The 25,388-nt window shown below is 47.0% G+C and overlaps 1 protein-coding gene across 5 annotated transcripts in view; it reads right to left on the bottom strand.

Moving 5' to 3' along the window:
- Nucleotides 1–25,388, bottom strand: part of Fanca (FA complementation group A) — a 54,940-nt gene that overhangs the window by 869 nt on the left and 28,683 nt on the right. Inside the window, exons 22-41 of one of the 5 annotated variants that reach the window (XM_048354901.1) lie at nt 24,688–24,801; nt 23,089–23,225; nt 22,167–22,237; nt 21,851–21,947; nt 21,560–21,747; nt 19,109–19,205; nt 16,440–16,616; nt 14,347–14,420; nt 13,845–13,973; nt 10,308–10,392; nt 8,146–8,312; nt 7,592–7,697; nt 7,452–7,511; nt 7,215–7,319; nt 4,980–5,092; nt 3,361–3,496; nt 1,290–1,352; nt 893–998; nt 361–436; nt 9–165 (exon numbers count right to left, since the gene is read on the bottom strand). In XM_048354901.1, coding sequence (XP_048210858.1) covers nt 9–165; nt 361–436; nt 893–998; nt 1,290–1,352; nt 3,361–3,496; nt 4,980–5,092; nt 7,215–7,319; nt 7,452–7,511; nt 7,592–7,697; nt 8,146–8,312; nt 10,308–10,392; nt 13,845–13,973; nt 14,347–14,420; nt 16,440–16,616; nt 19,109–19,205; nt 21,560–21,747; nt 21,851–21,947; nt 22,167–22,237; nt 23,089–23,225; nt 24,688–24,801 — 2,258 coding nt within the window. Of the gene's footprint in view, nt 1–8; nt 166–360; nt 437–862; nt 1,353–3,360; nt 3,497–4,979; nt 5,093–7,214; nt 7,320–7,451; nt 7,512–7,591; nt 7,698–8,145; nt 8,313–10,307; nt 10,393–13,844; nt 13,974–14,346; nt 14,421–16,439; nt 16,617–19,108; nt 19,206–21,559; nt 21,748–21,850; nt 21,948–22,166; nt 22,238–23,088; nt 23,226–24,687; nt 24,802–25,388 lie in introns of those variants that run through there. The other 4 variants (XM_048354902.1, XM_048354904.1, XM_048354905.1 and 1 more) reach the window with 4 other exon arrangements.

The raw sequence follows: 25,388 nt of genomic DNA, 5'->3' as shown, positions 1-25,388 counted from the left end.
GAGCTCACCTGGAGATGTGGCTGTAGGCTTCTGCTGGCATGGGGCGATGCAGCACTGATCTCCCCGTCCACAAAGAGGTGAACCAACTTGAAGTACATATCTACTGCCACATACAGGAAGGCCTCTTCCCTGACAACAGTGTCTTCATTGAAGTGGGGCAAAAGACTAGAGGTAAAGATGAGATTACAAAAGACTAGAAGGTGCTGAAGGTAAGTAGCAGTAGAAAGAACACCCACTTAGCTGTGAAAGTGATAGGCATTCTTCACCTGCTTGGACACCCCAGGAAAACAACCCCTTCTCACCCCTCAGGCCCTACAGGCTGGGATTCATTCTGTTCACCAGCAAGGTAGGTTTTGTTACCTGTAGAAGGCAAAGGGCAGCAGCCTGATATGCTGATCTGGGACCAGGCGGAGGAGGAGCTTCCCTAGACCGTCATCTGTAACATAGTGGGGCCTGCTTGGTCCAGGCTCCCTCCAAGGGGAAAGGGGCCCTACACCCCGTGTCTTGGAAAACAAAGTCAATCTCATCACACAGGAGAGCAAAGGCTGGGCATGGGCATGCAACCCCCCAACTACCACACAGACCATGGCTGTGGTCCACTGCTCCAGACCAATAGCACTGTAGGCCTCCCAAGTGCTCTGATAGGGCCTTTGGTTGCTTTCAGTAAGCTCATACTGAACTAGTACCCTACCTAAGCAGGAGTTTAGGAACTCAGCAGAAAGATAAACTTGTGAAAACGAGCTTGCAAAGTGAGCTCTCAGGAGGCCTTGTCCTCAGTCATTTGAATGTTGCTTCTGAAGAAAATGATAGTCCCTTTGGCATCAGTGAACACCTGCCTTCTCCAGGACAGTGCCAACTGTCCTTCCGTGCCAGTTCTCAGAAAACTGCTTACCTGTCTCTGTCAACTGGAAGAGTACTAGCCAGGATACTTTCCTCCTCTCCAAGCACGCAAGGACCTCAGCACAGATGTCCACAGACTTCATGGAGTCCCTGGCATCCTGTGGCCCACAGAGAAGACCAGATAGGTGCAATGCTGACTTCTGTACTGACTGGGTAAGGCTGGGTAAGGTTCAGTACTCAGTAAGGGGAAGGTGGTCATTACTCCTTCAAAATACAGAACTTGTGACTCTGTGTCACCCAGGTCAGGTAAAAAGGTTTTGGTGAAAGCGGATGCACACACTTCAAGCTAAGACAATGTAGCAAACAACCTGAGGACCATCTAGGATGTGCTCTAGTATTCTGGCCTGGCCCCAGGTGTGTGGGCTTCCTCACCTCAAGAGTTGACTTACATGTGGGGTCATATGCGATGAGAGCAGGCCAGTCAGGGAGAAGAAAAGTAGGCACAGCAGCAACTGTAGGTGAGAGCAGGTCATATTTCCAACAGTTAACCAGTGTTCTAACCCTAGCAAGGCCTGCACAAACCTCCAAGTGAGCCTATATGGCTAGGACTTAAATTTTTATATATATATATATAATATACATATTATATATAATATGTATATAATAGATATATTATTATATTATATATTATATATAATATATATTAAATTTATATATAACATTAAATTTATATATATATAACATAAAATTATATATATATTTTTTTTTTCTTTTTTCGCCAGTCCTGGGGCTTGGACTCAAAGCCCTGAGCCCTGTCTCTGGCTTCTTTTTGCTCAAGGCTAGCACTCTACCACCAGAGCCACAGTGCCACTTCCGGCTTTTTCTGTGCTGAGGACTTTCTGCATGCTAGGCAAGCACTCTACCACTAAGCCACATTCCCAGCCCCTAAATTTACATTTTTTAGGTGCCTGCCCTGAAGCTTTAGCTTTGGCCTTGGGCACTGCCTTTGAGCTTATTTGCTACTCAAGGCTAGCACTCTACCACTTGAGCCACAGCTCCACATCTGGCTTGATTGGTAATTGGAGGTAAGAGTCTCATAGGCTTTCCTACTGGGGCTGGCTTCAAACCATGATCCTTAGATCTCAGTCCCCTGAGTGGTTACAATTATGTGTGAGCCACCAGCACCCAGTTTAAGTTTAGGGCCTGTTTTAGGTAGATTTTAGCAGGGGGGGGGGAATCTCCAGTCTGTCATTATCTCCTAGCTTTTTTGTGCAAGGCTAGCACTCAACCACTTGAGCCTCAGCACCACTTCCAGCGTGTGTGTACACGCTTAATTGGAGATAAAAGTCTCATGGATTTTCCTGACTGCACTGACTTCAAACTGCAGTCCTCAGATCTCGGCCTCCTAAGAAGCTAAGATTACAGGTGTAAGCCACCCAGCTTCTAATTACTTTTTTAAAAGATACTTGAAAACAGTTTACTGCTTGCTGATGGTACCTTTCATATCTGAACAGTTAAGAACCGAGGAAGTTATAGGGCTCTGGTAGCTCATGTCTGTAATCCTAGCTACTCAGGAGGCCGAGATCAGAGAACAGGTTCAAAGCCAGCCTGGGCAGGAAAGTCCTTGAGACTCTTTAACAAGCAAAAAGTCAGAAGTAGAGGTGTGGCTCAAGTGATAGAGTACTAGCCATTAGCATAAAAGCTAACGGATAGTGCTGTGCCCTGCCCTGAGTTCAATCCCAGGTACTGGTACCTACCTAAAAAATAAAGACTTGATAGAAAAGATTTCTTTAAAAAAAAAAATTCCAGGGCTGGGAATATGGCCTAGTGGTAAGAGTGCTCGCCTCGTATACATGAAGCCCTTGGTTCGATTCCCCAGCACCACATATATAGAAAACAGCCAGGAGTGGCACTGTGGCTCAAGTGGCCTTGAGCAAAAAGAAGCCAGGGACAGTGCTCACGCCCTGAGTCCAAGCCCCAGTATTGCCCCCCCCCAAAAAAATTCCATTTCAGCTGGGTGCCAGTGGCTCATGCCTGTAATCCTAGCTACTCAGGAGGCTGAGATCTGAGGATCAAAGTTCAAAGCCAGAAAAGTCTGTGAGACTCATCTCCTATGAACTCAGAAAAAGCTGGAAATGGCACTGTGGCTGAAGTGGTAGAGGGCTAGCCTTGAGCACAAAGAGGCTCCAGGACAGTTCCTAGGCCCTGAGTTCAAACCCTAGGATCAGACTAGCAACAACAACAAAAAATCTCCTTTGTATAACTGCTTAATTTATAAAAAAAAAAAGAACTCCATGTCATTCATGCTGGGCACCAGTTTATCCTTATTGCCCTAGTTATGCAGGAGGCTTGAGGGCACTTGTGGTTCAAAGCCAGCCTGGACAGAAAAGTTCACAAGGAAAAAAGTCAGAGTGGAGGTGTGACTCAAATGTTGAATATCAGCTAAACAACTAAGCCAAGCAAGCTTGAGTCCTGAGCTCAAACCCCACTACTGAAAAAAAAATAAAATCCAGGTCTTGCCTCCTCTGTTTCACAGTCCAGCCTCTTCAGCTGTCTCCTGATGTTTTCCTTCCCAATGTCTTTAACCACGAAGTGCAGAGCAGCAGCTGAGACCCAGGGCAGGTGAGGTGCAGGGGAAGCCAAGTCAGAGAAGAAACTGGGAGACAGAGAAACACGTAAATGCAGAGCCTGAATCTTAATCCTTTGTCATACCACTGGCAACCAAGTTATCACCTGGTCTATCAGCCAGGGCCTGCCTTTCCAGCAGGGGAGTTGGAGTCAGCAGAAGCAAGGTTTGTCAACCCTGTCAACCCTAGAGCTGTGCATGAGGACCCAGCAGAGGCAGTGTCAGCCCTACACACCAGGTTGCTACTGTACGTCAAGGCATGCTGAGAGGACAGGCACTGTTCACCTTGACCTATGCTCTTGGAGTCCAGCTCTCTGAGCTTGGAAGAGGCATAGCACCACCAAAGTCTCAGTACCCCTGGTACCTGTCAGGGACAGAGTGGGTTCAGCAGCTTTATCACTACATGAATGTAGTAGTGCCTGTTTTCAGCAAGGTAAAAATCTGGCAGAAAACTAGTGAAACAATGCAGGAATTTAAAGAGCTTTAAAACAATCATCTATTGTTGCAGTAATAAATTAGGCAAGGCATACTTTTCTCATTTGCTGAACAGGGTTTGGACCCTCTAGCCATGTGTGACCCAAAGGCATTGGGAAGGGCTGGGAATATGACCTAGTGGTAAAGTGCTTGCCTCGTATACATGAAGCCCTGGGTTTGATTCCTCAGCACCACATATATAGAAAATGGCCAGAAGGGGCGCTGTAGCCCAAGAGGTAGAATGCTAGCCTTGAGCAAAAAGAAGCCAGGGATAGTGCTTAGGCCCTGAGTCCATGCCCCAGGACTTGGCAACAAAAACAAAACAAATAGGCCAAAGGCATTGGGAAGATGTTCTCTGTGAAGACAGATGGGACCCAAGGGTCCTGAGGCCCTCTAGAAACAGATAGCTTGAGCCAGGAACTAGAGGCTCATGCCTGCAATCCTGGCTACTCAGGAGGCTGAGATTTGAGGATGGAGTTTCAAACTCAGCTTGATCAGGAAAGTCCATGAGACTCTTATCTCCAATTAACTACCCCTACAGCTGGAAGTGGAGCTGTGGCTCAAGTGGTAGAATGCTAGCCTGAGTAAAAGATGAAGGACAGTGCCCAGACCATGAGTTCAAGCCTAGGACTAACAGAAAAATAAAAAATTAAAAAAACAAAACAAAAAAATACTGAGCTGCTCAGTCAAAAGCCTGTCAACTGGGGCTGGAGATATGGCCTAGTGGAAAGAGTGCTTGCCTCGTATACATGAGGCCCTGGGTTCAATTCCCCAGCACCACATATACAGAAAATGGCCAGAAGTGGCGCTGTGGCTCAAGTGGCAGAGTGCTAGCCTTGAGCAAAAAGAAGCCAGGGACAGTGCTCAGGCCCTGAGTCCAAGCCCCAGGACTGGCCAAAAAAAAAAAAAAAAGCCTGTCAACTTGGTTCTTTCCTCCTCATTCACACAAATCCTACAGACACTGCAACCAGGATATCTGGAAACAACCCAAGCACAGCCCCTGAGCAGCTGGTTGGGCTCCCCTCATCCCAACACTCACTTGCTGGCAAAGTCCTGGGCTTCTTTCAGCCTGCGAAATTCTCGTGGAAGTACATCCTGGAAGCATTTCCTCCAGCGACTGCATAGCACCGGCTCAAGGCATGACCACCATGACTCATGGGAAGAGAAAGATCAGGAATCAGATTAGCGCAGCTACATCTTCAACGAACGACCAGGAAGACCATACCCCCTAAAAAGCCCCTGACAGCTCTGCAGCCTCACATGGGCTGCTTTGTAGTTCAGATGATGCCTCACTTCATTTGAGGCTTAAAGCAGTCCCATGAGGAATCCTTAAGAACAAGGGAAGGGGGCTGGGGATATAGCCTAGTGGCAAGAGTGCCTGCCTCATATACACGAGGCCCTAGGTTCGATTCCCCAGCACCACATATACAGAAAACGGCCAGAAGCGGCGCTGTGGCTCAAGTGGCAGAGTGCTAGCCTTGAGCGGGAAGAAGCCAGGGACAGTTCTCAGGCCCTGAGTCCAAGGCCCAGGACTGGCCAAAAAAAAAAAAAAAAAAAAAAAAGAACAAGGGAAGGCCTCACCCCAGTTAGAATGGCCTATACTCTGAACTCAGGAAACAACAAATGCTGGAGGGGTGTGGGGAAAGAGGAACCCTTCTCCATTGTTGGTGGGAGTGCAAATTAGTACAACCACTTTGGAGAACAGTATGGAGGTTTCTCAAAAAGCTCAATATAGACCTACCCTATGACCCAGCCATACCACTCCTAGGCATCTATCCTAAACAGCAAACCCCAAGATATCAAAAAGACATTTGTATTTCCATTGGTTATTGCGGCACAATTCACAATAGCCAAAATATGGAAACAACCCAGATGCCCCTCCACAGATGAATGGATCCAAAAAATATGGTACTTATACACAATGGAATACTACATAGCGATTAGGAATGGTGAAATATTGTTATTCGCAGGGAAATGGTCAGAACTCGAACAAATAATGTTGAGCGAGACAAGCCTAGAACACAGAAAACAAAGGGGCATGATCTCCCTGATATATGACTGTTAACAAAGGGAGATGGAGAGACAGTAGAGACCAAGTCTGTGAATACTGTATATGTTCTTGATACATTGTATATTGTATATATGTCGACCTGACCTAGAGAAGGGATAGAAAAACAGGACGTAAGATATCACAAGAGGGGCTGGGGATATGGCCTAGTGGCAAGAGTGCCTGCCTCATATACATGAGGCCCTGGGTTCGATTCCCCAGCACCACATATACAGAAAATGGCCAGAAGGGGCGCTGTGGCTCAAGTGGCAGAGTGCTAGCCTTGAGCGGGAAGAAGCCAGGGACAGTGCTCAGGCCCTGAGTCCAAGGCCCAGGACTGGCCAAAAAAAAAAAAGCTAGAAGTGGTGCTGTGACTCAAGTAGGAGAGTGCTAGCCTTGAGCAAAAAGAAGGCAGGGACAGTAATCAGGCCTTGAGTTTTGCCAGCCCCAGGACTGGCAAAAAAAATCAGAAGAACAAGGGAAGGGAGGGTCCTGCCAGAGAATCTGGGAGGAAAGTTGGTCATTCTACCCTGAGGTGGCGGCCTGCTCCCTGGTGCCTAAACACAATAGGCTCACAGTGAATTCCACCCAATGGGCTATACCGGTGAAACGACTGGCAAATGCTGGAACCAGTCACCTTGTCCTGTACATGCAGTCTTGAAATGCTAGGCCTGATAGTATCAGAGACTGCCTCTCCTCATCTTCGCCCCTCACAACAGCCAGTGCGGCCTCTAGTGATCATAGCAGGAGGTGGCTGCCTCACAGGGGGACTCTAGAAAATTAAAGACATGGCCTGGCCCCGTTGGCTCACACCTATAATACCATCTATTCAATGAGGATTGCAGTTCAAAGCCAGCCTGGGCAGGCAAATCCGTGACACTCATCTCCAACTAACCCCCCCAAACCTCAAAGTGGTAGAGAGCTAGTATTGAGCAAAAAGAGCTCAGGGACAGCATCCAGGCCCTGAGTTCAAGGCCTACAACTGACTAATCTGAAAAAAAAGAAAATTGAAGACATGTCCCCTGCTGTGGGCCCATTTATCTTCACATATCTCTGAAGTTGTAGCCAGGATGGGAACACTGTGAGAAATGGAGTCCTTACTCATGGTTAAACACCTCAAAGTGGCAAGCATGGTGTCTCATGCTTATAATCCCAGCATCTGGGAAGACGAGGAAGGAGGTCAACAAATTTGAGACAAACATAGGCTAAATAAATAGCCAGGCTTACCAGTGCAGAGGTCAGAATCAGGGGGCACTTGGTCTGACACTCCATCAGGGTCAGATTGGCTGTCAGTGAAGGGTCTGGGCTACGTAAACAGGCACTGAGGAGCCCCTGCAACAGAGCACACACACCATAGCTCAGCAGACTGCCAGAGTCCACATAGGAACCCAGGCCCTGAGGGCACCACCAGACAGGAGGTTCATCCCAAGGGTCCCCGAGGTCACACAGGACGCGCTAGGTCACCCTGAAGAAGTGGACGGTGATGTCCTGAGTCAGCGTGCCACCATAGCAACAGCAGTTTTTCTGTAAAACATTTCAACAAGGCAAATGGGTAGAGTTGGCAGTGAAGTGGGAAGGCTGGTGTGAAGAGCATCTGCACCTACCAACTCAGAGTTGACCAGGTGAAAGAACTCCTTGCAGTTGAGGGCAACAGGCTGTCTGGTCTTCAGACTGCTGACAAGAACAGTTGGAGGCAGGCGGAGGAGAAGCCTTAGAAGGAATGGGTTATGTCACAGCCTGTTCCCACTGGCCCTGCCCCAGTCTCTGTTCCCAACTCCTGGGCTTAAGCTGCAGCAGTCTCTCTCTCTCTCTCTCTCTCTCTCTCTCCCTCTCTCCCTCTCTCTCTCTCTCTCTCTCTCTCTCTCTCTCTCTCTCTCTCTCTCTCTCTCTCTCTCTCTCTCTCTCTCTCTCTCTCTCTCTCTCTGTAGAAGGGTATACCATGGCCTAAGGGGGGGTACAACAGGAGGGTGAAATCTAAACAGTGGCAGTACACACCTGGGACTACATATTACTTTACTTTTAACCCAAAGCACCTTTCACCCTGCTCCTGTAGGAGCCACCAAGGAAATGAAACCATTCCAGGCTTAGTATGGGAAGACAGAAACAAGGAACTAGCAAAATGAAACTCAAACTGTGGTGCTCTGCCTTGGTCTGGTACCGTTTGCACATGAGTAGCTCCTGCTGTCTCCTAAGGCTGGAGGCTACACCGCCCCCACGCTCCAGAGCCTGGAGCCTCCTGCAGAACACACCAAAGAGGAAGTGTCCCTGGGAGCAGTGGAAGGGTGCAGAGGAGCCCTGCTCCACTTCTAGGTCCACAGTCATCTCCTGGAAAAAAAAAATGCAACCAGACTCAGGGCAGAAGGTTGTTAGGACTTACTGTCTCAGCCAGGAACCCCAAGAGATGGGCTTGGGAGAGAGATTTCCTCCGTGATGAGGGTAGCAAGAGAACAAACTTTTCTACTTAGAACCCTTCTCCCTTCCTCTCCCACTGTCCCTGGCTTCTTTTTGCTCAAGGCTAACATTCTACCACTTGAGCCACAGCACCACTTCTGGCTCTTTATGTGGTGCTGAGGAATCGAACCCTGGACTTGAAGGCAAGCACTCTACCACTAAGCCACATTCCCAGCCACCCTCTCACTTCTGGATGCTTCTGCAGAGTTCTGTTAAGACTACATTTGTCATTTTCTCTACACCAATGTGAGGTTTTAGTTGATAAGGGAAAAAGACTGAGAAATCCACACTTCCTTCTTTACCCAGAGTCCACCACAAGCACAGAGCCCTGACTTGTGGGAGAGACAGAACATGTGGATAGAGCCCTGTCAGCAACTGCAGGCATGCTGTGGGGAAGCACAGGGTAGAGACAAATAGCAATAGTGAGTGGGACCAGCTGTATTATCAAGGGGAATAAGCCAGATGGGCTGGGTTCTGAGGAAACGTGTCAGGCTGGGGAATAAGGAGGCAGGAATGGGCATGGCATGGCATGTGCTAACCCAAGGTGTCCACATATGTCCTCTCCACATTGAGTCACAGCTCATGTGTGCCTCTAAAAGCCCATGCAGTGGCACCCTTCCTCCTCCAAGATCCAAGGAGGGAGGATGGAGAGGAGAGATCAAGATGAGGAGCAAGAGGCAGTGGTTTTCTTTTCTGTAGGATGTTTTCCATATGTTTGAGTGGATTCCTTACTACTCACAACCTCCGTTTTTTTCACTCCCCATATACCCTTAAAGACTGTCAGCTAGAATCCACAAATGTGATTATATCAAATAAAACCACATGTGTATCATGGTTTGGATCTGCATGCTCTCAAAGGCCATGGCTATAGGCTTGATCCCCAAAGTGTTCAGAGGTGACTGGATTATGACACTTCTGACTCAATGGGTATGGATGAACCCAATGATAGATTCACAGCTGAATGAATTATGGGGATGTGGTGGAAACTGAAGATGAAACCTACTTAGAGGAAGAAGGTTACTGGGTGCCTCTTTGAAGTGTATGTTTTGTCTCCAGTCTCCTTGTTTCCTAGCCCCCACGAGACAAGTAGCTCTGCTTAAACACACTCTCCCTACCATGACATCCTGTTTCCACACAGCCCATTACAATGAGTAGTATGCTCCCAAAGACAAACGGGGGACACAGTAGGCATAGAGGCAGGAGGAAGGCTTCCAAATGACTCTGATATCACTGGAAAGGTATCTTCTGAGAGGTGCAAACTCATTGTAAAATGTGAGCACACAGGCATACACTTACATGAGGTGTGAGTATACAGATACACACACAGGAGGTGTGAGCACTGGTGCACACTCACAAAAGGTATGAGCATACAGGTACATGCTCACAGGAAGTACAAGTACACAGGCACACAGTTCATGGGAGGTGTGAACACAGGCACATGCTCATGAAGTGTGAGCACAGAGTTTCACAAGGACCCCTGCCTACAGGTGCACACTCACTGATGCCCTGATCTCCCATATGTTCTAGAACCCTGGAAGCCTACACATTCCATACTTTCTTGTCCTCTGCCAAAATAACATCATTAATGTCTTTTCTAAGATCTTGATGCCGAGTGGAGCAGCCAGGAGTTAGAGAAGACCATGGAGCAACAGCAATGCTACTGTCAACGCAGCACTATGTCTTCAGGCTTAGAGAAGGTCATGGGATCATGGCTCTGTGATGCTCATCTGTAGAACAATTTCAGACACACTCTCTGGGTCTCAGCCACGGTTAGAATGACGTGAGTTTACACTTTGCTCTGGTGACCATGATGGCAGTTTGTCATAAATACCTTACCGGGACACTTATACAATGAATCTGCTAACTCACCTGCAGCCTAGAAAGAATATCCCCATTTCCTTTGCGGCCACCAACGACTAAGTTAGAATTCTCCAAGTGGTTATAACTTCTGGAATGGCAAATGAGACAAGAAGGCTGGTTCAGTACTTCCTGAGTGCTACAGTACCCAGTTTCCCTCATGCCTCCAGAGCTAAGTGGCTATGCGTCCGACAGCACAGTTGGTTAGCAACAAAACTGAAAAAAGTACTATTAGCCCAAATCCAGCAAACATAAAGGAGTTATATGCCACAACCAAGGGAGATTTAGCCAAAAATACAAGGTTGGTGTAATATCCTAAGAGCAATTAGTGTATTTCCTTTTCAATACAATAAAAACAAATTCACATGATATCAATAGATGTGCACTTCACAAAATTTTATACTTTAATATAACAATAAAACTAGGGAAAGGGAACCTCCTCAACTGACAGGACATTTATGAAATTGATAGCTATCAGCAAACAATGATGAAAGAATGAAACTTTTCCCTTAAGATCAGGTCCAAGATCAGAGGTTTGTCCTCTTCCACCAACACTACACTATAAATTCTAACTAGGGCAATTCAGTACAAAAAAGAAAGCTGGAAACTAGTGATTCATGCCTGTAATCCCAGCTATTCAGGAAGCTGAGATCTGGGGACCACTGCTTGAAGCTAACCCAGCAGAAAAATTCTTGAGACTCTTACCTCCAATTAACTAGTAAAAAAAAAAAGCTGTAACTAGAGCCATAGCTCAAGTGGCAGAACACCAGGCATGAGCAAAAGACCTGAGTAAGAGTGTGAGGACCTAAGTTCAAGCTCCAGTACAGGGACACCCCCAAAAAAGAAAAGAAAATAATCCAGACAGGGAAGGAAAAAGCCAAAAATGATCTCTATTCAAGAATGACAAGACCGTACATATAGTAAGGCCTCAACAGTCCACACAAATAAATTAGTTCAGTAAAACAATGCATAAAAATCCACTGTATGTCTAAACATAAACAAGGCATAATTAAAAATGAAATTAAAGTAATTAATTCCTATAAAAATAGCACTGAAAAGAATAAAAGCCTTAGGAATAAATTTAATCAAAACAGTTTAGGACTGAGTATCCTAAAAGGACACTGAAGGAGTGGATATTATTGAAAAGTCAGAAAACAGCTGAGCACTGGTGGCTCATGCCTGTAATCCTAGTTACCCAGGAGGACCAGCTCTGAGGATCACAGTTTGAAACCACCCCAGGCAAGAAAGTCTGTAATTAACCACCAAAAAGCCAGAAGTGAAACTGTGGCTCAAATGGTAAAGCAATAGCCTTGAGCAGAGAGGAAAAAAAAAAGTCAGACAACAATTAGGCATCAGTGGCTCACACTTGTAATCTAGTTCCTCAGAACACTGAGATCTGAGGATTTCAGTTTAAAGCCAGACTGGGCAGGCAAATCTGAGAACCTGGGTGCTGTCCCTGAGCTTCTTTGCATTCAAGGCTAGCACCCTACCACTTGAGCCACAGTGCCATTTCTAGCTATTTCTAAGTAGTTTATTGGACATAAGTCTCACAGCTTTTCCTGCCTGGGGCTGGCTTCGAACCATGATCCTCAGATCTTAGCCTCCTGATTAGCTGGGATTACAGGTATGATGCCTGGCTTTGAGAAGCTCTTATCTCAGGCAAAAAGTTGGAAGTGGAGGCATGGCTCAAGCGATAGAATGCCATCCTTGAGCAAAAAGAGCTAACGGACAGTAGCAAGGACCTGATTTCAAGCCCCAGTAATGACACGCCCCCTCTACATACACAAGGCCAGAAAATAATAACAACAGTGCTGGTGATGATGTGTTATTCTTAGAATCCTCTATACTGCAGGTAGAAATGTAAAACGGTACAACAAGATATGGAAAGTATTATGGAAATCCCTTGAAAAAAAAGTTCTCATATTACCCATTAATTCTAATCATAGGCATATTCCCAGGAAAAATTAACACACAACACCCACAAAAACCTGTCTGTAAATGTATGTTCATGGCAGCAGTATTCATACCTTACCCGTATAAGGCTATCAATGAAAGAATGACTGAAGAAAATGCTGACTCATGCTACAGCAGAGATGAACCTCAAAAACAGTTTGCTAAGTCAAGTGGCTCACACTTGTAGTCTTAGCTACTAAGGAGGCTGAGAACTGAGGATTGAAGTTCAAAGCCAGCCTAGGGCTAGAGAAGTCCCAGAGACTCTCATCTCCAATTAACCACCAGAAAAGTGGAAGTGGAGTTGTGGCTCAAGTGGTGGAGTACTAGTCTTGAGTAAAAAAGCTTAGGGACAGCACCTATGCCCTGAGTTCAAGTCCCATAAAAACAAAACTTGCTTGAAGCTTGGTTCAAGCAGTAGAGCACCTATCTAGAAAGCATGAAGCCATGAGTTCAACACTAGGTTCTGTGAAGTAAGCCAGATATAAAGGCCTCATAAGACTCTACAAAATGGTCAGAATGGGCAATTCCACAGGCAGGAAGTGGGATATGATGAGCAGCCCAGTCACTGGCGGGTCTCATCTACCACACCTGGCCGTCTCTCCTGCATACAACACACCTGGCCCCAAATTCACTTTGCTTGGTACACATCGTTCTCAGCTGCTAAGTTCCAGTAGAAAGAATTTCTATACTGCTCAGTGGCCAGGCCTGCCATCTCAAAAACTCAAGAGGTTGGACAAGAAAGTATCCCATTCCTGGCCAGTCTAACATCACTGATTGCTCTGAACACAACCGCCACACAGAAGTCATCATGATGACATACACAGGTTGTGCAGCTAGACAGTGGTTTTGCATATAATTTGGAAGACAAAAGGGAGTTTGTTCTGTGGTATCTTGAGCAATGATCTGCCTGCACAGTATAAAATTACGTTTTTGGCTTTACATGTTGGGGATAGAACACGTTAGGCAAATGCTCTACTAATGAGCTATGGCCTCAGCCTTAGGATTTTTTTTTTTTTTTTTTGTTTTCCATTTTCCCTCAGTACTGGAGCATGAACTCAAGACCCCAGCTCAGCCTTTTCTGGTTAATTTGAGGTAGACTCTCTTGGACTTTTCTGCCCCAGATGGCTCTGAATGCAATCCCCCAGGTCTCAGCTTCCTGAGCAACCAGGATCACTGGCATAAACCATTGGCATTTGGATTTGAATTCACTTTCTTATGATTAACAAGCTTGGAGAACAGCAGCTCTCATACCTCATGGTCATTGCTAGGGTAATGAGACAGGCAGAACCTACAGGTCGCCAGCATAAGTCTGAGGCAGCAGTGACAGACTACCTCTGAAGGGAGATATTCCTCAGGAGGGATCATGCCTAACAGTCCTGGGACAGTACAGGTGATACTTGCTAAGCTGTCTGTCCCATTATTCACATTTGCTGATCCTGAACTCCAGGAACAAAAAAGAACCAAGCCATACATATAAACTGCTGGTGCAGAGATTAGACTCATGTCTGTTATGTCCTCCCCAAGACACTTTGGATAAAGTGACTTGATGAAGAGGATGACCAGGTGTTCTAAGAACCACATCATCACATGGCTGACCTTTGGTAGTAGTCCATCAGCTCACTGACAAGGACTGTGCAGGCTACTTCCAGATCTCCACTGCAGCCCCCTGAAGCCAGGGGTGCCGGTAAATAGTGCTCATGGATTGCCCATTGATGGAAGTCCTGTCTGCAACAGCAAACACGGATGTCAGTTCTGAGAAAGGCTGCTCAACAGCCCACAGTGGCCCCTGTCCTCCAAGAAAAGAACACAACCGCAATGACCATGGGTGTATGAGTGGCTGGGACCTCAGTGGGGGTGAAGACTCACCATCTACTAAGCAAGAGACCTAGTATTATGAGAAGGGCCCACTTTGTGACAGCCCCTCCACCCCTGCAACTTCTAGGATGTTCTAGAAACTTCTGGCACATTATGAGAAAAAGTTTTTTGAAAAAAGGAATGACTGGTTCAAACATTAGCTTACACGAGGATGATGGCACAGACGAAAAATGACATAGAGACTGGGATTGCCTTCAGAAGATAGCTCTCTTCCAACACTCACCTTTCCATATCTGAAAGAACATCAGCTTCAGGCTCAATGTCCAGTTCCAGTTGCAGCCAATCCCTGTAAGTTAACTACAAGACACAGTTCAACTCAGTACAGGGCAAAATCATTTTATAAATATTTGACATGGGCTAGAAATGTGGCATAGAGGTAGAGTGCTCGCCTAGCATGCATGAAGCCCTGGGTTCGATTCCTCAGTACCACACAAACAGATAAAGTCAGAAATGGCGCTGTGGCTCAAGTGGTAGAGTGCTAGCTTTGAGCAAAATGAAGCCAGGGACAGTGCTCAGGCCCTGAGCTCAAGCCCCAGGATTGGAAAAAAAAAAAAATTGACACGTGGTAAAGACAAAGATCTTGACTCCATGTTATAATGAAACTGTAATGAGTACTGAGGAAGAAAACCATTCTCATCCTTTATTTATTTTTGTTAGTTGTGGGGTTTGAACTCAGGGCCGATGTGCTAACCCCTGAGCTTTTTTGCTCAAGCCTAGCACTTTACCACTTTGATCCACAACACCAATTCCAATTTTCTAGTGGATAATTGGTCTCATGGACTTTCCTACCTGGGCTGGCTTTGAAACATTATCTTCAGAGCTCAGCTAATATTACAGATGTGAGTCACTGGTGCCTGGCAAACAACAAACTTTAAATACTCATGGCAGTTTATTTTCTCTATGACGATTCTTAATTCCACAAATCAATGTGAACTAACCCAAAAACTTCATATTACTCATTAAAAAAAAAAAAGAAAACTGTGACAGAAACATTCCTCCACAAGCTCCTATGTAGGCTAAGGCCATAGCAGGCGAAGCACTGTGCTAAGGGTCCCCACTATGCACCCCTGAAAGCAAGGCTATAGCTGTCCCAAGACAGGGTGTGTCCCCCAAGGAGCTGGTGACCACCATGTATGTACTGGTGGGCACCAGGCTGTTTACCACTTCACCATTCTCACTCTAGGCACCATGCCATTCCCACACTTGTGAGCTGATTTTTCTAACATTAACAAGTTTGATAAAACTTGTTTTCAGTGGCTTACACTTATAACCCTAGGTACTCGATGAAGCTAAGACCTGGAAGATTACAGTTCAAAGCCAGTCTGGGTAGGAAAGTCCATGAGACTCTACTTTTAATTAACCAGCAAGAAGCCACGCTAGAGGCATGGTTCAAGTGGCAGTGACAGAAAGTAAATCTAACAAGAATAAGGTTGCTGAGTTCCAGCCCCAGTACACGGGGAAAGTTTATTTTATTTATTTTATTTTATTTTTTTGCCAGTCCTGGGTCTTGAACTCAGGGCCTGAACACTGTCCCTGGCTTCTTTATGCTCAAGGCTAGCACTCTGCCACTTGAGCCACACTGCCACTTCTGGCTGTTTTTCTATATATGTGGTGCCGAGGACTCAAACCCAAGGCTTCATATATATGAAGCAAGCACTTTACCACTAGGCCATATTCCCAGCCCAGAAAGTTTATTTTTTAAAAAGGAGAGAGGGACTGGGAATATGGCTTAGCAGTAGAGTACTTGCCTTGCATACATGAAGTCCAGGTTTTGATTCCTCAGCACTACATAAACAGAAAAAGCCGGAAGTGGCGCTGTGGCTCAAGTGGTAGAGTGCTAGCTTTGAGCAAAATGAAGCTAGGGACAGTGCTCAGGCCCTGAGTCCAAGCCCTAGGACTGGCAAAAAATAAAGTAAAGCAAAAATGAGGCAAACACCCTAAGAAATGAATGATAAGGGGCTGTTGGCAGTACACTATGTCAGGAAGACAGACACCCAGTACAGTATGACGCTTGGGGAGTGTTCAAAATACGGTTTATTCACCCTTCAAGATTTCTGCAAAAAGTAACTGCTGGAAGAACCTAAGCAAAGCACAGCATTTACTACAGCTGTAGAGTCTCAGTGAGACCATCAAGTGTACGTGTATACACACACACACACACACACACACACACACACACACACACACACACACCATGCAGTGCCTCACATTCCCAAACCCCACACCTGGGAGAGACAAACACACATACAGAGCCTCATAATCCCACTTCTTCCCTCCAAGCCAGGGGCCAGGACACATGACAGAGAGGGTACCCACGTGAAACTCCTCCTCCTTCAACAGCTCTTGGAAGCTACTCCATCTCCACAGAGAGAGTGCAGCATTCTGCCAATCTGCAGAAGGAAGGAACAAGGGTCTCCAGGGAAGGCCAGCTGTGTCCTCTGGAGGGTGAGGCGTGCGGGCCTCTGAGAACAATCTGAAGACAATGAACTGAAACTGAAACAGCAACATGTTATAGTAAGAGAATGCTCACCCCACAGCCCACTGTGCACCCCACTGGAGGACCCCACCCCCACACCAGGGGTACCTGTGGGCGTGCAATGACAGGCAGAGGGCAGGAGCTACATAGCGTTCCAGGAGGGTACTAGTTTGCATTGTGGCAGTGAGAGGCCTGACCCTTGGCTGTGGGCAGGGTGGGGTGTTTTCATTAGCATAGTGCGGGTGTTGTCACTAACACAGTGCTGGTGCTCTTAATAATGCAGTGCAGGTGTTCTCACAAGCAATGTGAGTGCTCTTACTAATGTAGTGCAGGTATTCTCACTAATACATCAGCCAGTGAAACAACTAACGTGTGTCAGACTCAAATTTAAACTCAGAACATTACTGGCCTACAAGGGAGACAGGAAAGACTCTGCTCCTGTGACACAATCCCCCGGCTACTTGGGGGTCCGTGTTTCTGCCTGGTAAGACTGTGGGCAGCATGCTGGATCTCCTACCTTCACATCGACTTTCTTCCCCCCCCCCCCCCACCCCAGGTGTGGGGCCCAAACTCAGGGCCTGGGTACTGTCCCTGAGCTCTTTTGTTCAAGGCTGGTTAGTGCTCTACCACTTGAGCCACAGTACCACTTCCAGTTTTCTGATGGTTCACTGGAGATAAGATTCTCACAGATTTTCCTACCCAGGTTGGCTTTGAACTGTGATCCTCAGATCTCAGGCTCCTGAATACCCAGTGCTTGGCTCACATGGACTTTAAGCCTCTGGTTCTTCAAATGATAAGTAAAGCCTGGAACCCCAGGTACTTCTGGATCAGCATCTTTATCTGGGCAGACTCCAACAGTCTGGATTTTCAAAAGCTTCTCTTGGGCTGGGAATATGGCCTAGTGGTAAAGTGCTCACCTTGTATACGTAAAACCCTGGGTTCGATTCCTCAGCACCATATATATAGAAAAAGCCAAAAGTGGCACTGCGGCTCAAGTGGTGGAGCCCTAGCCTTTAGCAAAAAGAAGCCAGGAACAGTGCTCAGGCCCAGAGTTCAAGCCCCAGGACTAGAAAAAAAAAAGCTTCTCTTTGAGGTCTTTATTTTTTTTTTAATAGAGTTTTGTTATATAGCCCTTCCTGGCCTTGAACTCATTATCCTCTTTTCTTGTCTCTGCCCCCCTTGTTTTTTACACTTAAAAACCCCTAGCCTAGGGCAGTCTAGGAAAAATAATCACACCTGTAATCTCAGCTACACAGGCAAAAGTGCCAGACCCTGCCTGAAAAATAAACTAAAGCAAAAAAGGCTATAGGTATAGCTCAGGTATAGTGGAGTACTTGCCTAGCAAGTGCAAGGATCTGAGTTCACACCCCATACTTCTCTACACACACACACACAAAAAAAACACCCTCAAAAAATAATGTTTTATATACAAGAAGCAGTAATTTTGTAAAGAGGAAGCTGGTATTATGGTTCAGTGGAACACTACTTGCCCAGCACAAGTAAGGCCCTGAATTCAACTCTAGCATCCTCAACAAAAACCAAGAAAGGTGGGGCTGGGAATGTGGCCTAGTGGTAAAGTGCTCGTCTCATATACATGAAGCCCTGGGTTCGATTCCCCAGCACCACATATATAGAAAAATCCAGAAGTGGTGCTGTGGCTCAAGTAGTAGAGTGCTAGCCTTGAGCAAAAAGAAGCCAGGGACAGTGCTTGGGCCCTGAGTTCAAGCCCCAGGACTGGAAAAAAAAAACAAACAAACAAACAAAAACCAAGAAAGTCAAGCATCAGTGGCTCGTATCTGTTGTAATCCTAGCTATTCAGGAGGCTAAGATAGGAGGATCACATTCCAAAGCCAGATCTGGCAGGGAAGTCTATGAGACCCTTATCTCCAATTAATCACCAAAAAGTCAGAAATGGAGCCTTGGCTCAAATGGCAAGGCCATTTGTGCTCAGCCTTGAGCACAAAAGCTCAGGGACAGTGCCCAAGCCCTGAGTTCAAGCCCTAGGACCAGCACCCCCCCTTTTTGGGGGGGGGGGGGGCTGGAAGGGTGCAACTGCACACCTGAAATCTTAGCTACTCATGAGTCATATAGATCTCAAGTTCAAAGCCATTCCTACAAAAGCAAAAGGACAAGTATGGGGGCAAGGTAGACTGGAGACATGACTTAAGTGGTAGAGCACTAGTATGAGGTCTTAGAAAATCTGTACCCTGCTTTTCAGTGTATCTTTAAAGTACTGCCTTTTGTCAATGTTTACATTTTAATTTACTTGTATTATTCAAAAAAGTCAGTATCTGTTTAAAGGAGAAGTTGATAGTGGTGCTATTTTGTACCCTGATGTTCAGCATATAAAACATTAAGCTGTCCAAGGAAATCAGGTGGGCCACTCACAGACAGCATGATACACAGTATACTATGTGCTGAGCCAACAAAAGACCTTGGCCTTTGGCTGAAGAGCCACATAAACCTGAGAGCTCAGGAGCAAAGAAAAACAGAAACCTGGTAGACCTACTTTTTTGATCAGGCCAGGAGATAAATAGCTGTGCAAGGCATCATGGGGCTGGGGTGAGAATTTGCACAAAGAATATGAAATCGCTGCTGTACAGAATCTGCAAGTTGAAAACAGAGTTATAAAATATGATGTGACCCACACGAAGTAAGGGTGAAGGAAACCTAAGTATGAATTGTACAGAACGTAGTACATTCTTATAACTTGGTTCAGAAAACCCTCCTGCAACTGCAGCTTCAGGTCTAGAATTTCCTGAACCAGAGCCATGACTTCCAGAAGCTGCCATACAAATGAAGGCAGACTTTGGACATTCCGCAGCATGCAAACATATCTGCACTCTGCCTGAAACATACATAGACACAGTCAGGAGATGGGTGCTAGACAGGTCAGAGTCCCCAAGTGTGCAGACACCTCTGGCTCTGGTGGGTGTCCCTCATCTTTTGTGGAAAGGGGTCTGCAGAGCTACACAGCAAGTATACTTGGTGGGTTAAAGATGACTGTGTGTGTGCACAGGGTAACTCTTGAGTGTAGCACCGGCCACATATGTGACTCTGCCTGTCAGGAAATACAACCCTTGAGGACAATGTGTGCAGAAGGAAAAGATGAACAAGAACAGGTATATCCCGAGGAAAGGAGATGAAGACATTAGGCCAGGCTGCAGGTGCACCGGTACCACTGACTACATGTGGGTAGCCTTCACTCCAGTCCTAAGGGTGCCCCAGAACATCAAAGGGCAAGACCTGGCTTTGTTGAACGGCATCTCCTTTGTACCACTGCTTAAAAATACTAAAAAAGAAAAAACAGATAAGCACAGACTTCAGCCAGCCAGCCAGCCTGCCTGCCTGCCTGTCCACCCACCCACCTCCCTCCCTCCCATCCTCCTTCACTGAATAGCACTAGGAGCAGCAAGTTCAGTATTTTGCTCTCTCCACTGACTATGCAACCCAGGCACTGCCATATTAGTGAGAAGAAACACTTGCCTCTCAACTCAACTGCATATTCTCCCTCACCAGTTCCTGTGTCCTACAATGACAGATGGATAAGTCACAGAGCACTCAGCACTAGGGGCTCAAGTGGGCCAGGTTCCGCTAGGCCAAATGTCACCACAAGACAGGAAATGCTGTGTCCTAGCAATGCCAAGGCTGCTTCCTCATGGCTCCTGCCTGGTGATGAAAGTAGGCTCTAATCTCTTCTCTCCCACTTCTCACATTTCTTAGGCCTTTCTCAGTTCTCTAATTGATGAGTCCTCATTCTGGGAACTCAGCCCAGACCCCATCCCAACTCCAGCTGCCCACTTTGTTCCCACAGGGCCTGCCGGGCATCACGAAGGTTCTCCTAAAAAAAACCCTTCCAGGGCTAGGAACATAGCTTAGCTGTAGAGTGCTCACCTTGCATGCATAAAGCCCTGGGTTCGATTCCTCTGCACCATACAAACAGAAAAAGCCAGACGTGGTGCTATAGCTCAAGAGGTAGAGTGCTAGCCTTAAGTAAAAAGAAGCCAGGGACAGTGCCCAGGCCCTGAGTCCAAGCCCAGGACAGGCAACAACAAAAAAAAACAAACAAAATTCCTTCTATTAAAAAACAACAACAACAACAAAAAAAAACCTTCCAGCCACCTGGGCTTCCAGGAAGGCAGTTACCCCTGAACCCCATGCTGCAGCTCCAGTCCCAGCCACCAAGAGCTCTATTCATCTCCTGGCCGCTGTTCTAGCCTATCTCCTCACCATGGCAGCCACAGCATGCACAAGACCCCAAGTGTGACAGATCTCAGGTCTTTACTAATTCCAGGGCTCCCCCTTGCTTAGTACCTGGCACTCCCTGAGGTGCTCCCAATGGGCTCCAGCCCCAGCCCCAGCTGATACTCTCTCCACTCACTACTGAATTTCCTGAGAGAAGGGAGGGCTCTCAGGGCAGGCTTGGCAGGCAGCAGTGCTCTCTGAATACCTGTGAAGCGAGTGCTGTCTGCCAACTGGAAGAACCATGGTTCTCAAATCCCTAAAGGCCAGTTGCTCTTTGTGCAGGTCTCAAGAGAAAAAGTATGTGACTTGCCACAAGGAATCAAGAAACCTAACCATGGAACTGGAGAGAACCTGTCAGACAAGCTCAAGACACCAAAACAGCCCTTGTCATGACCACCATGAATGGCACAACAACATGAGGAGACATCTTCACTCTAGTGGTAACTCCAGTGAGCATCAGCTTCAGCAGTTGACTGAGATAGTATAACTCCATCTTTATAAACAAACAACTAAACCTTGAATGTTAAGAAATGGGATTCACTGGGTGGCTGATTTTCTGTACATTTGTGTCTTGTCATTTTTTTCTTTTTTGGTGCTGGGGATTGCTAAGTACATACCTCCAGTAGAGTGAGTTGTCCCCTAGCCCTGGTCTTCTAAATGTCATCTGAGGAGAACTTGATAAGTGGTAGTAACAGGAATGAGGAGGAGGACTCACCTGAGACAGAAGAGTGAGGACTCCCTGGTGCGGCAGGTCAGGAGGCTGTCCAAGAACTCAGGGATGGGAAGGCTACTGGGGGGGGCAGAAGGACCTGGATCCACCTTTGGGAGTGTGGACTTGGCCTCACCTAGGTGGACAGCCAGGGCAGCCAACCCCAGAATGTGCTGGGCACTCAGCTTTGGGCACTGCAACAAGAAGACAGCTTCAGGACAAGCCAAAAGGGTTCAGGACAGCAAGGACCAGCCACTGGCAGGAGCCCAGGTATATGGCCTGAGGGGCAGGAGCTACCTGGTGACCGAGCAGCTGGACGAGACGAGTGAGTACTACAGGCAGCAGTCTGGGTCCACACAGAATCCTTACAAAGAGGGCAGCCCAGGTGCCTTGCCTGCAGAGACACAGAAATTGTGTCGCTGTTGTTCATGATTCTGCACATGACTGAGCCATGCATGGAGGCCCAGAGAAGGGCTGGGTTGTCCCTCAAACAGTGGCCTTTCCAAGGAATCCCCATTTGACAAAACTCAGCCTGGTCATCTGCTCCCAGGAACCAAATTTATACCTGCCTAGCCCATGGCCTTAGCACTCAGTGAAACTTTTGAACCCTCACCTCTCTGGGACCGCAAAGCTGGAGGCTGCCATTAAGTTCTGACAGAAGGCTGTGAAGAGAAGATCTACAACCTGGAAGAAGACATGGTCCCCATGAGGCTTGACTCCTCATGTATCAGTCACAAAAGAGGCATTTCAAACAGGACTGAGAGATAGGAAATCACAATACTAGCTGGAACCAGGATGGGACACTGGCAGGACCAGTACTGTCAGGCAAACTAGGAACAAGAAACCAAGAGGAAATAAACAAATATAAACTATAAAGGGCCAAAGAGGAAATATTTGAGGTTTGGAGGCTAGAAATGGCCTATGCCACACATGCTTTAAAGGGAATAGTACAAATAGGCCAGGAAGGGCTGCTAGCCTTAGCACAGTTATGGATGGAGCCTCCATTTAACCACATTGGGGGAGGGGGGGTGGCAAGGGGCGGGGTGCAGGTCCTGGGGCTTGAACTTGGGGTCTGGGTGCTATCCCTTAGCTTTTTCACTCAAGGCTGGCACTCTACTATTTAAGCCACACCTTCATTTGTAGAATTTTGGTGGTTAATTGGAGATAAAAGTCTCAAGGACTTTTCCTACCTGAGCTGGCTTTGAACCAAGATACTCAGATCTTAGCACCTAGGTAGCTAGGATTACAGGTATGAGACACCAGTGCCCACCTTTTTTGCCTTACTGGGTTTGAACTCAAGGCCTAGGGCTTTGTGCTTATGAGGCAGAAGGAGCAGGACATCACAGCAGCTACTGGCTGAGAAGTTGTCTTGTATAAACTTTTCTGACCAGGCTGGCCTCAGTGCAATCCTTCCATTCTCCTCCCAAACAGCTAGGGTATAAGGGTAAGCCTCTGACACCTGGCTCTGCCCACACTTTGAACACAACCTAAGAATAACCTGGTATTGCATCTGACCCAGGACCTCCCATACCCACCATTTGGTCTTGCTTCTCAAGTTTTGGAGCAAGGGTGCTAAGCTGAATCCTCAATGTTTCAAGGCTGTTGGCATCTTCACTGTGACCCAAAGCAGCACTCAGTCGTTCAGAAATCACAGCCATCTGAGCAGCTATAACTGCAGAGAGATGAGTTAGGTTAGATGGGAGATGTTGAAAGGAGAAGGTTTGTAGGGACCTTCAGAACCTCACAGTGGTATCATGTAGCATCATCCCCTGGCTGCTTCGCCCACTGGGAGGAGGACCAGCAGGCTGCCAGACACAGCCCAGCCTCTCCTTAGGTGTGGCACTTCTGCGGATCCTGCTCGCTACTGGCACCTTTAGCCAGGAAATAGAAAACAGGGTTTATTCACACTGCAGGTGGCAAGTGACCACCAGCAAAGCAATTTGCTGCCTCATAACACTGATCATATGTTCTGGGCAGATGGCAGCCTGTCTTCTCCCTACAAGGGGCTGACATGTCCATGCCAATTGCCCCACACAGTGACAGCTATCTGAGCAAACAGCCTCCTGGACACCAGAGTCACACAGGCCCCCACGACTCCACTTAGCCTAGAAATTTCCTTATTGCCTGAAAAAGCTGAAAAGATTTATCAATCTTTTACTTAAGCGCTGGAATTCTTCATAACATCCTCCAAATAGCAAATTCAGAGCCTAGCTTGGTGATGACACACACCAGTAGTTCTAGCACTTGGGAGATTGAGTTGGGAGGACCACTTGAGCCCAAGAATTCAAGGCCAAGTTGGGCAGCATAGTGAGAGGAGGAATACCCCAAATAAAATGAACACCCCCACCATTCTGCATGCAAGTGAAAGGTGGAGCCTCCTGTGCATTTGGCTTGAGAAAGAGGTGCTGAGGAGCTGCCACCCTACCAGAGCAGCTGCACTGGAAGTTGGTGATTGCTTCCTCCATGCAGCTCTCTGTCTTGGCTTAACTAAAATCTATCAACCCTAGTTGCTAGGTATGGAATGCCCCTGGGGTTTGGGTGCTGGAAGCTCGGTTTCCTCCCAGGGTGGCAGTGTAAAGTGATGCTTCACTGTAAGAGGTGACTGCCCTCAGAAGGGACTAATGGAGTTACTCATGGGGCTCAGGCTAGTTCTCCAGAGGGCTATCATGACAGAGTGGGCAAGCCCCTCCCTGGTGGCTCTGACTTCTTGTCTACCATGAGAACCCTGGGGCTGGGGATATGGCCTAGTGGCAAGAGTGCCTGCCTCATATACATGAGGCCCTGGGTTTGATTCCCCAGCACCACATATACAGAAAATGGCCAGAAGTGGCACGGTGGCTCAAGTGGCAGAGTGCTAGCCTTGAGCAAAAAGAAGCCAGGGACAGTGCTCAGGCCCTGAGTCCAAGCCCCAGGACTGGCCAAAAAAAAAAAAAAAAAAAAAAGAGAACCCTATTTTCCTTCAGCTCCTCCCTCAAACTGTGAGCTAGATGGATGCCAGTGGCTCATGCCTGTAATCCTAGTCACATAGGAGGCCAAGACCTGGAGGGTGGAAATTCAAAGCCAGCCTGGCCACAAAAGTCAACAAGACTCAATCTCTAATTAACTGTCTAACAGCCAGACACTCCTGTCCTTACCATCAACCTGGGTAGGGTCCATCATTGAGGCTCTGAGCTCTCTCAGTGCAGCCCTGAGTGGTCCCAGAGGGTCTCTAACACAACTAGATTCTGGTCTTGTTTCTGGAACTGCACCTGAATGAAGGATGGACAGCAAACAAAAACACCAACAGTTAAGCAAAGAATGGCTGTAGGGGAAAAAAAAAAAAAAAAAGCCGGGCACAGGTGGCTCGGGCCTGTAATCCTAGCTACCCAGGAGGCTGAGATCTGAGGATCGCAGTTCAAAGCCAGCCCAGGCAGTAAAGTCTGTGAGACTCTTTATCTCCAATTAAATCACAGACTTAAATCACAATTAAATCCAATTAAATCACAGAATAAACCAGAAGTGGTGCTGTAAATCAAATGGTATAGTACTAGCCTTCAGGAAAAAGGAACTCAAGGATAGCACCCAGGCCCACAGTTCAAGCACCAGGACCAGCAAATAAACAAACAAGCAATGTCTGTGAGGAAATGGCAGCTCTGGGAGTCAAATAAGGTCTCTGAAGGTGGATGCAGCATGTTACTGAAAATTAGAAGAGTGGCATAGCCATTCAGGAAGCTGAAACTTGAGGATTCTAGCTCAAAAACCGCCTGGGCAGAAAAGTCCATGAGACTCTTATCTCCAATTTACCACTAAAAAGGTTGTGGCTCCAGTAATAGAGTGCTAGCCTTGAACAAAAAAA

Source organism: Perognathus longimembris, chromosome 10 (genome assembly GCF_023159225.1).
Source record: "Perognathus longimembris pacificus isolate PPM17 chromosome 10, ASM2315922v1, whole genome shotgun sequence".
NCBI lineage: Eukaryota > Metazoa > Chordata > Mammalia > Rodentia > Heteromyidae > Perognathus > Perognathus longimembris.
Note: the sequence above shows the minus strand (reverse complement) of the source record. Positions and strands in the feature narration are given on the sequence as shown.